Consider the following 14,040-nt stretch of genomic DNA (forward strand, 5'->3'; position numbering starts at 1 on the left):
CATGCCGCAGCAAATGGTGAAATTCATAAATCCAATATATGAAACAATGTCAACTTCTTTAAGGGATGCTTTCTGGGTATAATTCATTTCTAGTGTACTCTGCACAAAGGAAAGTTATAACGATTTTGCGTATGACGACCATATAAATAAAATATTAAAATAAAAGAACCTACATGTTGCCTAGTGCTAAATGGGGGCAAAATGCTGTTCATGTTCTTTAACGATGGCACGATTTTATTCTTAAACTCTAGTGGGTGTTCATAAGTTGCTTTATCGATCAGACATTTTGTAAAGAGAAGAGAACAGTAATTAATAAAGCTGAAACTAAACGCACGGTTTGCAATGAACGCAATAAGTTTAAATTCAATATAGGATTGCCAAATCTTGTGCCTGTTATACTATTTGGGACTATAGTTTTCACAAACGCACAAAGTGGCTAGCAAAGTTGAAGAGTGGAACAACTTAATGATACTGATGATATGCCACCCTACTTTTAAGTGGGAAGGAGGTGTTGGCCTGTGGTCACTCATTTCAAATTCTCATGCAATGCTGCAAACATCCAAAGGTCTGCAAAAAACCCCAAAAAACTGTAGTTTACTGTGTTAGTAAAACTCTGCACATAACATCGGGCTTCCTTCAAAGGGTATTTACCAAGATCCATTTTTAGGTTTCGCCTTCACAGCGTTTGCACTGTACTTGAGAAATCTATTGTTTTTAATATAAACTTAAAAGGGACTTGCATCCTGCCTCCCTTCTTTCCTGGCTTCTCATTTGTTCCTGTGAGTGCCACTCACCTTTCCTCCATTTCTACTGGCTAGAGCATATTTTCCTGCATTTACCAATTCTTGTTCCTGGTCTGCTTCCGCCGAAATACTGTTAACATCCGCTTTTCTGAAACTATATGTTCGAGGCATATGAGCTGTAGATCATATGCTATGCATAGATCACCATCTAGTGTTCGGTCCGGATGTTTGCACTTTTTGTTTTTCTTCGAAGAAGTCTTTCCAGTCACGAGGTAGGTGAATCCTCCTTTCGGTGATGGTATGCATGGGCATCGACTCCATTGTTAGATTGTTTTTTTCCACCATCGGTTTTGGATGTATATCGTTGTGCTCCGGTTCGACACCGTTCCTTCTGGTTTCCCTCGGTGCGCAAGATACTCACTCTCAACGGTATTGTTTTGGATCGCGTCTCCCTTTCTGTCGTGTATCATACTTACTTGAAGTAATCTTTCGAACAGAAACGGAAAGTCCGTGGAAGGCCTTCGGGCCTACAAGCCTCGGGTCGACCTGCAGTCGATGGAACTAACTCCCTTTAAATTCTGCCCTCCGTATCACACGAAAAACCTGCGCACCGACTCACATGAAGTGTGTAACCTGTTTGTCCCCCGAACACAGAGAACAAGACTGCGACACGTGCCAGGCTTTCCGCTCCAAGAAAACACCTTGTGACCGTCGGGCTCGACATTGCGACATGCAGAGCCAGCACACAAGCTCCATTCCAGACATCTTCAGTCAACAGTCGGACATAGAGGCCGGCGAGGCCATGGGAACAGAGGAGGACCAGGAGCCGGACGACATCGCAGATTTCGAATCTGAATAAGAGGAGGATTTTCCACGTGGCCAATGTACCATGAGTAAAGCTCCCCCCAATCCCAAGACACAATTTCAATTAAAAAGAAGGCTCCGGTACAACCCGCGCCCTCGGGCCCCGGTCGACACCGAGATCACGCTTCTGACGCCCCGACTTCTGGCTCGGCACCGAAACCTACCAAAAAGCCTTCAGGCTCCGAAAAGACTCCCTACAAACCAACTTCGGAGTCCAGACCTTCGGGGTCGAAGGACAAGTCCGGCGCCGACCCCCCCCACCATTCGGCCCCAAATAAATTGTCGGATCCGAAGATATCAACGGTTTTGACTCCGGCACCAAAACTTTCTGAGCCGTATCAGAGAGAAGTGCAGAAAACAGCTACAAAGCCAAGTTTCGATGCCCCAATTGAAAAACCGGGTCCGAAACAAAAGCTTTTGTATATCCATCCACAGACTGGCCATATCACCACTAAAGTGACTCTGAAAAGAAGGGCTGATGTAGAAGAAGAATATCACATCCCTTTAAAGAAGAGATCTGTTGGAACTAACCATTCCCCACCTGCTCTTCCTCCACCTATTCTTCCTTCATCACCACCTTCCCTTCCGCTTCAACCAACTTCCCCTGAACATTCACCACCACATACACCTGACAACCAGGATGATTGGGATGATGATCAGGATAGGGAAGATGATCAGCCAATACAAGATCCATGGGATGATTATAACACCAATTCGCCCACAGGCAATGATCCCGACCTGTACCCTACCAAACCCTCTCCACCAGATGATAGTTTAGGCTACATTGAGTTATTGGGTAGAGCTGCCAACTATCATGGTTGCAGCTACATATAGAGTCATTAGAAGAGGGTTTCCTCTTTGAAACCCTCAGTACCACACAGAATTCATCACATACACTACCCATGCTTAAAGGTATGGTCGGGCATGTAGATAACATTGTTAATGACCCAGTCAGGGCTCGTATTCTTACCCCTAGAGTGGACAAGAAGTACAAGCCAGCACCATCAGACCCAGTATATAGAAGGGGACAATTGCCAGTAGACTGATGAAGAAAGATACTGAGGTAGCCAAATCTATGGGAGCCCTTCATTCCACACAGGGTTGTGCTTCCTTTCGACTCTCTTTTTACAGAGGAGGTTCCAAAAATACCTCATCAGAAGCCACCTCCACCTATAAGGGCAATAACCAACCCTATCCATCTAAGGGTTATTTCAGGGGAGGTTACAGGGGTAACAACGGTAAGGGCAGGGGACGGGGTTCAAACACATGCAACTTCCCCGCCAATACAAAGCAGTGACTTGCCTTCACTTCCCCCGACCACTCAACACCTGTCGGGGGAAGACTGTCAGATTTTCTACCAATCTGGCAATCAATAACAACAGACAGTTGGGTACTCCAAAATATCAGTTCTGGTTACTGGCTGGAATTTATCAACATGCCTCCAAAAATTCCACCAAAGCCCCACAAACTATCACCAGACCATCTATACCTCAAACAGGAGGTTCAGTCTCTACTTCTAAAAGGGGCTATAGAGCCTTTGCCGCCCCAACATCACGGGTCGGGCGTATACTCCTTTTATTTACTGATTCCCAAAAAAGATGGCTCTCTCAGACCAATTTTAGATCTCAGAGAACTCAACCGGTACTTTGTCAGACCATTTCCACATGGTGACACTTCAACAGGTACTTCCTCTACTACAGAAAGGCAACTTTCTATCTACTCTAGATCTAAAAGACGCCTACTTTCATATACCAGTTCACCCTGCTCATCGCAAATTCCTCAGGTTTGTGGTAGCGGGTCAAAACTATCAGTTCAGGGTACTCCCATTTGGTGTCACCACCGCTCCCAGAGTCTTCACAGAGTGTCTGGCGGTAGTAGCTGCTCACCTAAGGAGACAAAGCATCCACGTCATCCCATACTTGGACGATTGGCTCATCAAAGCCAACACGTACCAACAATGTCTGCAGCATAATTTCAAGACAATTTGGCTACTGCATCAACTAGGGCTTACAATCAATGTGCCAAAGTCACATCTCCAACCAACCAATACAACGGACTACCCAGGAGCCACAATAGATACTCAAAAAAACTCTCGCTTTTCCCAGCTCAGCCAGAATTCGAAATGTTCAGGCTTTAGTTCTCCGCTTTCAACCCAACCATTGGATTCCAGCTCGAACTTACATGCAGCTACTGGGAATGATGTCATCCTGCATCACGATCTTTCCCCATGCCAGACTATACATGCGTCCACTTCAAGAATGCTTAGCCAGTCAGTGGAACCAGTCTCAAGGTCTATTAACCGATCTAGTGTTGGTAAGCGGTCGTACTCATCGCTCTCTGCAGTGGTGGAACACACAAAATGTATCTAAATTACGGCCGTTCATAGACCTGGTTCCACAGATAGTACTGACAGCGGACTCATCCCTCACTGGCTGGGGAGCTCTTCTACAACAGCACACAGTGCAAGGATTGTGGAGCCAACAACAGAAGTTGCTCCACATCAATCACCTAGAGCTGCGTGCAATATTCCTAGCACTCAAGGCGTTTCAAACTCACCTAGAGGGCAAACCTGTCCTAATTTGTACAGACAACATGACAGCCATGTATTACATACAAAAACAGGGGGGGTACACTCTCTCCAACTGTCCCACTTGGCCCAAGATATCTGGAGGTGAGCCATTCAGCACAAACTTTAACTCCTAGCGGGACATCTCCCAGAAGTCAACATCAGATTGCAGATCTTCTCAACAGGCAGAGACAGCAAATACACAAGTGTGAACTCCACCCTCAGGGCCTCCTTCCATACTTTCAACATTGGGGAGTCCCTCACATAGACCTGTTCGCCACATACCAAAACGCAAAATGCCAAAACTTCGCGTCCAGGTATCCACACCCATTGTCCAAAGTCAATGCACTATGGATGAATTGGACAGGGATATTTGCTTACGCTTTTCCGCCCCTTCCACTCATTCCATTTGTGGTTCAGAAACTCAAACAGGCATCCCTGACACTAATCCTAGTTGCTCCCACATGGGCATGGCAACCTTGGTTCACAACCCTATTGGCACTCTTAGTAGTTCCTCACCAAAAACTACGTCTTACACTCAATCTTCTCACACAGAGCCATGGAGGCATAAGACATCCGGACCCCAGTCATCTCAATCTGGTGATCTGGCTCCTGAAGTCTTGGAGTTTGGCTATCTTATTCTACAGCCAGACTGTATGAATATTTTCAAAGAGGCTAGACTTCCTACTTCAAGAGCCTGCTATGCAGCAAAGTGGAAGCGGTTTGTAATACACTGTAATAACAACTACATCAACTCGCTTGATGCTTCTGTACAAAACATTATATGTTATTTGTTCCACCTACAACGGTCCAATGTAACATACACGTCCATACGCTTACATCTGGCTGCAATAGCTGCATACCTCCAGAATAGACAACATCTATCTCTTTTTAGAGTGCCTGAAATCAAAGCCTTTATGGAGGGACTCAAAAGAGTCATTCCCCTGAGACGTCCACCTGCTCCAGTATGGAATCTCAACATTGTTCTCACCAAACTAATGGGTCCACCCTTTGAGCCATTGCACAAATGTGAACTGCAATTTCTCACTTGGAAAACTGCTTTCCTCGTGGCTATCACATCACTCAGAAGAGTGGGTGAGCTTCAGGCATTAACTATAGAAGAACCCGTTTTACAAATGCACCAAAATAAAGAGGTTCTTTGGACTAATCCTAAATCCCTTCCTAAAGGCCATTTCTGCTTTTCATATCAATCAATCTGTTGAGTTACCCGTGTTCTTCCCTCAACCACGCCCCCCAGCAACCTAACCAGGCAAACATAGAGCATAAAGACATGTTAATTCTCTACCTCAACACTCGCTCTCTAGCTAAACACCAGTTAGAGATTTTCGACCTGCTCAATTCTGAAAGACCAGATATTCTTCTGATCACCGAAACATGGCTCACCTCAGAATCCTCAAACGATATTTTAGCCACCCTACCATGTGAATATTACATTCTGCAAACTAACCGTTCACCTGATAAGACAGGGGGCGGAGTTGCAGCCATTAGTAACAAGAATTTGAGTGTCTCTGCTCTCACTCCACTCAACCTCCCCGCTACAGATAATGCAGTGATAAAACTCAAGTCAAACTCAGCCCCAATCATATATATACTACTCTATAGGCCCCCCAGTACATGCCCTTGTTCCCCCACTCCCTGGGAGAACAAATGGCACCCCTAGTCACTAATCATACCAGAATCCTCCTGATAGGGGATTTCAATTACTGGGCAAATGACCCTCAAGGAGGGCCACATTCTACCGAGCTGACCGAATCACTAAAAAACCAGAACTTCACCCAACAGATCTTCTCTCCCACCCACACTAAAGGTCACACTCTAGACCAACTCTGGACCACCAATCTGGTGGTACCAGCCCTATCTATCTCGCCCTGTGTTTGGTCCGATCACTATTTGGTAAAAGTCTCCTTAAAGCTCCCATCCCCTGGCGATGGCGAGAAAATGGAACTCCATCGACAATAACAAATTCATTAACACACTGATCAATACTGCGCCCCGTTCTACACCCAACATCAACCAACACGAGGAATCCTTCTCGAACTGGCTCTTAGTGGCCAGTAACACTTATGCCCCACTTAAACAAATTAGGCTCACCCGCCGGCATGAGGCTCAGAGATGGTTCTCCCCCGACCTAAAATCTCAAAAATGCTCCCTTCGTCAAATAGAAACAAAGTGGAGACAGGACTAATCTCTAGAAGGTAAAACTATCTACGTCCGGGTCCTGAAGGAATATAAAAAGGCCATCTCTACATCAAAAGCAACTTACTGTTCTTCACGAATCCTCAACTCCAACAACCAAGCCAAAGAAATTCTCACCATAGTAGACGAACTGTCAAACCCAGAGAGAGTCCTAAACAAACCCAAGCCGTCACAGGTCCTCTGTGACTCCCTGAATAATTTCTTCATCGATAAAATCACTGCCATCAAAGCTAGCATTCCCCCCAAGACCTCGCAAGAAATTACCCCACCCACGCCCAGGAACCCCGCACTATGGACTCTTTCCCGCCCATTGACACAAGACCCTGAATAAACTACTAGCTAAGATCTGATCCGGCTCCCCTGGACCACTGCCCCCCTCACGTACTGAAAATGGCCCTCATGGCTTTCCCTGATCCAGCCCTCGCTCTCTTAAACCACTCCATGTCCCAGGGCTGTGTCCCCAATGCTTTCAAGGAGGCCATAGTAGTCCCCCTCCTAAAGAAACCAGGCACAGACCCCCAGACACCAGCAAACTTCCGTCCCATCTCTTTACTCCCTTATATGAACAAGATATTCGAAGCCCACGTGGCTTAATGCCTGTCCAATTTTTTGGAACAGACAGGTTTCTTCGACCCTAGTCAAGACGGTTTTTAGCCAGCGCACTCTACGGAAACAGTGATCGTAGCAGTACTCGACTCCTTACGACAAAAAGCGGACACAGGTACTCCACAGGCCCTGGTGCTGCTTCATCTCTCGGCTGCATTTGACACGGTCAACCATGATATTCTGGACGACCGTGTCAGCGAGGGCATGCTTCCAGGGTCCAACACTCAGCTGGATAAAGTCCTTCCTAAAAAACCACACCCAGGCAGTCCGCATCGGCCAATCCACCGCCCCCAAACTAAAAACTACGTGCGGGGTCCCACAGGGCTCCTCGCTTTCCCCCCACATCTTCAACCTTTACCTCCTCCCACTGATAAGATCCCTGAAAGAAAGAAGAGGGACCACTTTTAACTACGCAGACGACCTTCCACTTATTTTTAAGATTGACAACCCTCCCCAGTCAATATCTGACTTTCAATCTACCATGACATTCATTTGTCAATGGATGGACCACAACCATCTAAAGCTGAACCCCAGCAAAACGGAACTGATACTGACGGGTGTAGCACACAGACAGTGGCGCCCATCACTATTGGCCTAGTGACCTGGGCTCCCCCCATTTCCTCCACCTCAGTAAAAAGTCTAGGGGTTACCATTAGTAATGACCTGTCCCTCAAAACGCACGTGGGTACCGTGATCTCCACCTGCTTCCTTCAGTTGCGAAAAATCAGGAAGATGAGCAGGTTACTATCTCAAGCTGCACTGGTTCAAGTCGTGATAGCCCTGGTCCTATCTCTTCTCGACTACGCAAATGCCACTTACCTGGGACTCCCACTCGGCCTCACTAGGCGACTTCAACTGGTACAAAACCAAGCGGCACGATTAATATATAAACAACCCAGGTGGCAACATGCTTCCCACCTCCTTAGGAAACTGCACTGGCTCCCCATTCCCCAGCGCTGTGCCTTTAAAGTTGTCTGCCTGGTGTTCAAATCCCTAAACAGTCGCAGCCCCAAATTCATTGATAACCACATCTCCCGCTACATTCCCACAGGCAACCTCCACTCAGCCCAACTCCACCTCCTTACAGTGCCGACTTTCAAGCTGAAGCGCCAAGGGGAATGCAGGTTTGCGACCCTGGCCCCTCGACTATGGAATTCCATCCCCCTGGAAATAAGACTTGGCACGAATCTACTTAGCTTCAGAAAATCTCTCAAAACATGGTTATTCACACTAGCTTATAAATGATTTGTTCCGGGTTGGCCACCACCTAGTCTCTCCAGCGCCAAGAAACCAACCGGTGAACAAGCGCTTTACAAATCATTGCTAACATAACATAACCAGATTCAGTGGCAGAACATGCCCTACACACATTAGATGTGAAGAGAGCATTGCTTTATACATAGAAAGGACAAAACGTTTCCGTAACACAGATCAACTTTTTGTCGATTTTGCTCCACCACATAAATGCAATCCCATATCAAAATCGGGAATTGCAAGGTGGATAGTCAAGTGCATTCAAATATGCTATGCAAAAGCAAAACGAACGTTAACGACCCCCCTAGAGCACACTCTACATGCAAACTGGAGGTTTCTATGGCATTCTTAGGAAATAAACCCATAGATGACATTTGCAAAGCTGCAACATGGTCTACACCTCACACATTCACAAAACACTATTGTGTAGATGTGTTAGCAAGACAACAAGCTAGAGTGGGCCAGGCAGTTTTACGTACACTATTTCAAACCACTTCAACAGGTACAGGTTAGCCACCGCTTTGGGAGATAACTGCTATGTAGTCTATGCACAGCATATGATCTACAGCTCATATGCCTCGAGCGGAAAATGCTACTTACCCAGTATGCATCTGTCCTTGGCATATAGAGCTGTAGAGTCATATGCTCCCACCCGCCTCCCTGGGTACCAATACCTGTTGCAGTAACATCTTACTTAGATACATGCATTCATGGACATCTCCTTTTGCTACTCTTACTAACTCCATTATCACACTCTGCGGGAAAACAATCTTAACAATGGAGTTGATGCCCATGCGCACTATCACCGAAAGGAGGAGTCACCTACCTAGTGACTGGAAAGACTTCTCTGAAGAAAAACAAAGTGCAAACATGCGGACCCAACACTAGATGGCGATCTATGCACAGCATATGACTCTACAGCTCTATATGCCAAGAACAGATGCATACTGGGTAAGTAGCATTTTCCTTTCATAAAGTTTTGCCTCTTAGTATTGCAGCATATTTATATAACAATTTATCACCCGGAGAGATTAAGTGATTTGCATAGAATCACAGGATGTTGCCTAGCGCCGCTGTGACTCGACTGGGATCCCCAGCTCTCGAGTCAGCAGCTCTGGCCGCTGTGCCACATCCTCTCCACTCCCGTCTTATCTGTAAGGGAGCTCTTACTACGATGATTGATGAAAACAGCTCTTTATTCATTACATAGGCAAAATTGGTGCATTACCAATGCTTGTTCTAAAATTAGATCTTTAGCCTATAAAAAATGCTAGAAGAATTTTTGACTCCAGGGTTTCCCAGAGGATTCTCCTCGTAGGCCACATTAAAGCAAGCAAAGGAACACAGATTGTTCTGTCCAAGAATGCTTGGGAAAAGTTTGTATTACTGTAGAAGGTTGATGGAGTGCAAAAAGAAAAGTAGCCTGTGTTTTAACAATGAATATTTCAGAGGTTTTGTGGCAGAACACGTTTATTTTTAAGCGTAGAGTTTTAATATGTTAATTGAATGTTTTGATTTTATTCTGATCTACTTATATGTATAAGTCTGTCCTGTGGAGGCATGAGCAACTTCATAATCTTTGTTTTAGTTTGCAATTTTCTTTAATACTTGCAAGAAATTCAAAACCTTCGTATTATGACATTATACCTTGGTTGAATACAATTTTGAACTGTAAACCATTTATGCTCTTGTTTTTTCACGCTTGTAGGGGATGGGATTGGTGATTGCTCAAGCACTATTTGAGTATAATCGGTGAGTGTGCTGCCAGTGGCAAAATGCAATTCCTTATTTACACATTTTAGGAGCAGTATTTTTTTGTTACTTTTGTCTTACAGCAACTCTATACACTTAGAGCTAGGAAGTATGCATCTGGTTAATTTAAACGTACCTTTTGTGTAGTACGTGATGTGAAAAATGTAGAAATTCACTAGATTGGACGCATCTGTGCTTGTTTAATATCGTCCATCTTGGATGACAGCGTATTTAAAATGATACTTTATTTATGTAAGCAATATTAACTTGTACATCGAATGATTGAAATTCAGACAACCCTCCGTAAAAATGTGCATGCATCACAAGCTTCTGCTGCAATTCTGGTGTGAAAACTCTGGCGAAAGGGCGACGAAAGTATGCAGATGAGCAGGAAGATTGTTTATCTTTTCTGGTACTTCTACCATTAGATGTATCCCTTTTTGGTTGACACAGTATTATTTTGGGGTTTTTTCTTTAGTGACCTGATCATTTATTTCTGATGAGGAGAAAAGATTTTTTTTCTGATGGATACGTCTATCTGCAGAGTCCTCACCCGTGGAGTATGCCCAGGGACCAGACTGGATCTGGAAACTTTTCATAGGTTGCCTACGCCCGGAGGGAGCTCTAGCTCCAATTTGATGCCAGAGAGACATCAACGAGAAATATAGTGCAAAGATTGTTTATCTTGTGGTCATTAACTCAGCTAGGTGCACCGGTGAGTTGCAGGCACTTAGCTTCTACTGGGACAACCTGGTCCTTAAGACTAAAACCGCTTTCCTGACAAAAGTGGTGACCCCTTGTAACTTGAGGCAATCCATTACTCTTTCTACTTTTTACCCTCCTCATCACCCCACCAAGGAGGAGGAGAGATTACAAAACAGGACCCCTGTGGAGCAGTTACTATATTGACCACACTAAGGAGATAAGCTCTGACAACCAGCTCTTTGTGGGGTATGCAGGCAGCAAGAAGGGCAGGCCAAGTCCAAAAGAGGACGTTCTCTCATTAGATCACACTGTGTATAAAAATGTGCTATGCCTCTGTCAAAAAGCAACCACGTGAGGGAATCCACAATCTCTTCCCCTAGGCCGAATTCTTCAACTTCCGCTGTTGCCAAGAATGTTAAGATTTGTGGTGCGGCAACAGGGGCTTCCCTTCTCACCTTCGGTAAGCATTATTGCTTGGATTCAGGGTAGAGGATGACTGACCATTTCACACCTTCGGTGTTCCAGGATTTTGTTGTTGTGCCTTCAAAAACTTCAGCCGGGGGGAGGTACTGCTGTTCAACAAATGAGTAATTTGCAGGTAGAAGTATTCATGAGAAGAGAAAGTTACATACATTTGATAACTATCATTCTGGTGGATACTTTACCTGTCTACAGATTCCCATCTGATCCTGCTCCCCTTCCCCTTGTGAAAGATGTTCATAGACAATCAGTATTAAAAAGGTTCCAGTTAAGTTGTTGTACTGCAATGGTGCATACTTTACATGTTGTTTTCTAGTCTCTGCCTATAAGGACACTGAAACGATGTAAATGACTCAGTGCTCTGGTTTGAGCGCTATTTGGCTTCATGGACATCACTTTATTGTTGCTTCTGGCGCTGTGAATGAACCAGCGCCCTTGCCGGCTTAGGAGAGCAAAGAAAAGTTTCCAGATCCAGTTTAAGGCATGGGGATATTCAACAGGTGAGGAATCTGCAGGTAGAGTAAGTATCTTTTAGAAAGATTGTTTCCGAATGTAAGTAACTTTTTTTGTCATTTGGTTTAGCAGCTGCTTTGCTAAAGAGAAGTTTTTGAAGCATACTGTTGTGTCCTAGTACCCACTTTGCTGCATACAAAGTGGTAAGCGTTGCAGTGCACAATAGTCCAAGTATATTGACAATTTCATCTCTATTGGTGCCCCTATGATGCCAAACTACTATTTAAAGTGGCATGCCAGACTTGTATCATGATACATCTTAACTTACCTCCTGTATCATGACACAGGCCATTATTACCTTTGTAGTGGTACATAAGATCAACCTTCTTGTATTAGGATTTCTGTTTTCATTGTATCACTTACATTTCTCATTCCCATGTTATGTAAAAGTTTTGTATATGAACTGGGGTCTTATATTCAATGGTACTTTTTATGTTTTATTTAAACTGGTAAAACGTAATGCAAATAAATCTACTGTGCTTATATTTAAGGCTGTGTTCCTGTTCTCACTCCATAGGCAATATCGGGATAAAGAAGAGGAAAATCAGACCGGATTTCTTTCAGCATTGACAAATATGGTAAGGTGCACATTGAAAAGGGCCCACATTATTACATTAATTCTGAAATAAGATGGATTCAATAGACTTCTAAATGGTCAACTCTCTCTTTTTCACTTTATTGTCTTTAATTTGTGTGGCCTTCTTAAAACTGCTACCCTATGGACCCATCAATTTAAATTTTTAGAGAATGCAATAGCCTCACTTTGTGAGCAGTCGACGGCCTGTCTCGCTTGTGGTTGTCTGTTGGGAGTCATCGGTGCCCCCAGAATTTGATAACCCATACCTAGTACTTAGCACTTTGACCAAGAACAGAGAAGACTAACCGTTAGGCATGTTGAACATATTACAAAACCTTTACCCAATGTATGGTACTAGAAATAGTGTTACAGATAATGTATTAATGAGGTGTACATATCCATTTGTGGTTATCACATATACTCATCTGTGGCCTTTCTGCTGTAGACCACAGCACTGGTTAGTATGTTTGTGGTATTTGTTGTAGCACAAAGTGCAACAGACTGCTGTACATGTCAAAGACACAGTTAACATATGATCGCTGGGTCCGTTACTTGGTGTTCTATTACTTCATCAAGATGTCTAGTTCCTTAAAGAGAGCCCTCAACTCTTTTCTAAATTGGACAAGTATTGGGGCAGTCCTGATGTATACAGGGATATTGTTTTAAATCCCTGATGCCTAGATGTAGGAAGACTCTTGCCTTGTTTTTTTCTTTTTTGCACTGAATCTTCTCTAGTCTAATGGTATCCTGACTGGCTGTGCTGAGAGGCATCCGAAATCATTAGCTTGTCAATCAAGTAGGCAGAGGTGTTGGTTGTGGTGGCTTCTAGTTGATACAGCTAGTTTAAAAGATCATACGGACTGGCAAGGGGTGCCAGTAGAATTCCATCAGGATGGAGGTGATATGGTCAAACTACTTAAGGGCCCTTAAAAAGCGTGCTGCAGCATGTAGAATGCTTTTAAGTGGGGACAGCTTTGAATGGCAGTTTTGAAGTCCGTGTAGTTTCTATTTGATTCATAAGAAGGTCAACAAACAGTAAATAAAAAATAAGTTACACACTTTGCGGTGCACCATTTTAATCCAAATTTAAAAACACCCTGAAAAAGTTAAAAAGACAATCACAGCCCCTTGCATTTTAGGGGCATTGACATTTAATAGAGCTTCTTTAGCAATATAAATTTTATTAAAAATTACATTTTCAGCGTGACGTTTTTAGAGAAGGAAGAAAAAAATGACATATACTAAATCCCAAGGCCTTTCTTTACATAAATGACTTAAGCATTCTTCTGGGTTCAGACCTGACAATCGTTGCTATGTCATATAATATACAATATGCACATTCTGCTCCAAAACTTGCTTTTAGAATCCGACATTTTAATTCATATTATATTTGAATGTTACAGTGCTAAAGACACATTTTGCGTACATTTTCAGACTGTACAGTCAATTCTAATTCAATATTAAGTAAATCTCGGAATGAGTGTGAGCAATATCCCCAGGTAATTATTGCCAATAATGAGCTGTTCTATTTCGTGATTAATCCAGATTCCAATCAAAGTGCTTCTACTTGTGTAGATTTATTCGAATTACATATACCTTTTAGAATTTTGCATTCAAACGTGTTGAAAAATTCAAGTTGTTATTATTATTATTATTATTAGTCCGATTTGTAACGCGCATGGCTGCCCCAGCAACGGGGCGTCCCAGCGCGACCCCAACCGAGACAAGCGCCCGGGAGACAGAAGCAAGATGTTAGCTAAAGA

The 14,040-nt window shown here is 43.8% G+C and overlaps 1 protein-coding gene across 2 annotated transcripts in view; it reads left to right on the forward strand.

The window, feature by feature from the left end:
- The window catches only part of ARMH3 (armadillo like helical domain containing 3), a 772,183-nt gene that overhangs the window by 260,822 nt on the left and 497,321 nt on the right, over positions 1-14,040 (forward strand). For both annotated transcript variants that reach the window (XM_085606447.1, XM_085606449.1), the window contains 2 exons: positions 9,959-10,002; positions 12,218-12,278. In XM_085606447.1, the coding sequence (XP_085462573.1) occupies positions 9,959-10,002; positions 12,218-12,278 (105 nt within the window). The remainder of the gene's footprint in view (positions 1-9,958; positions 10,003-12,217; positions 12,279-14,040) is intronic.

Source organism: Triturus cristatus, chromosome 1_2 (assembly GCF_964204655.1).
Source record: "Triturus cristatus chromosome 1_2, aTriCri1.1, whole genome shotgun sequence".
NCBI classification, from domain to species: Eukaryota; Metazoa; Chordata; class Amphibia; order Caudata; family Salamandridae; genus Triturus; species Triturus cristatus.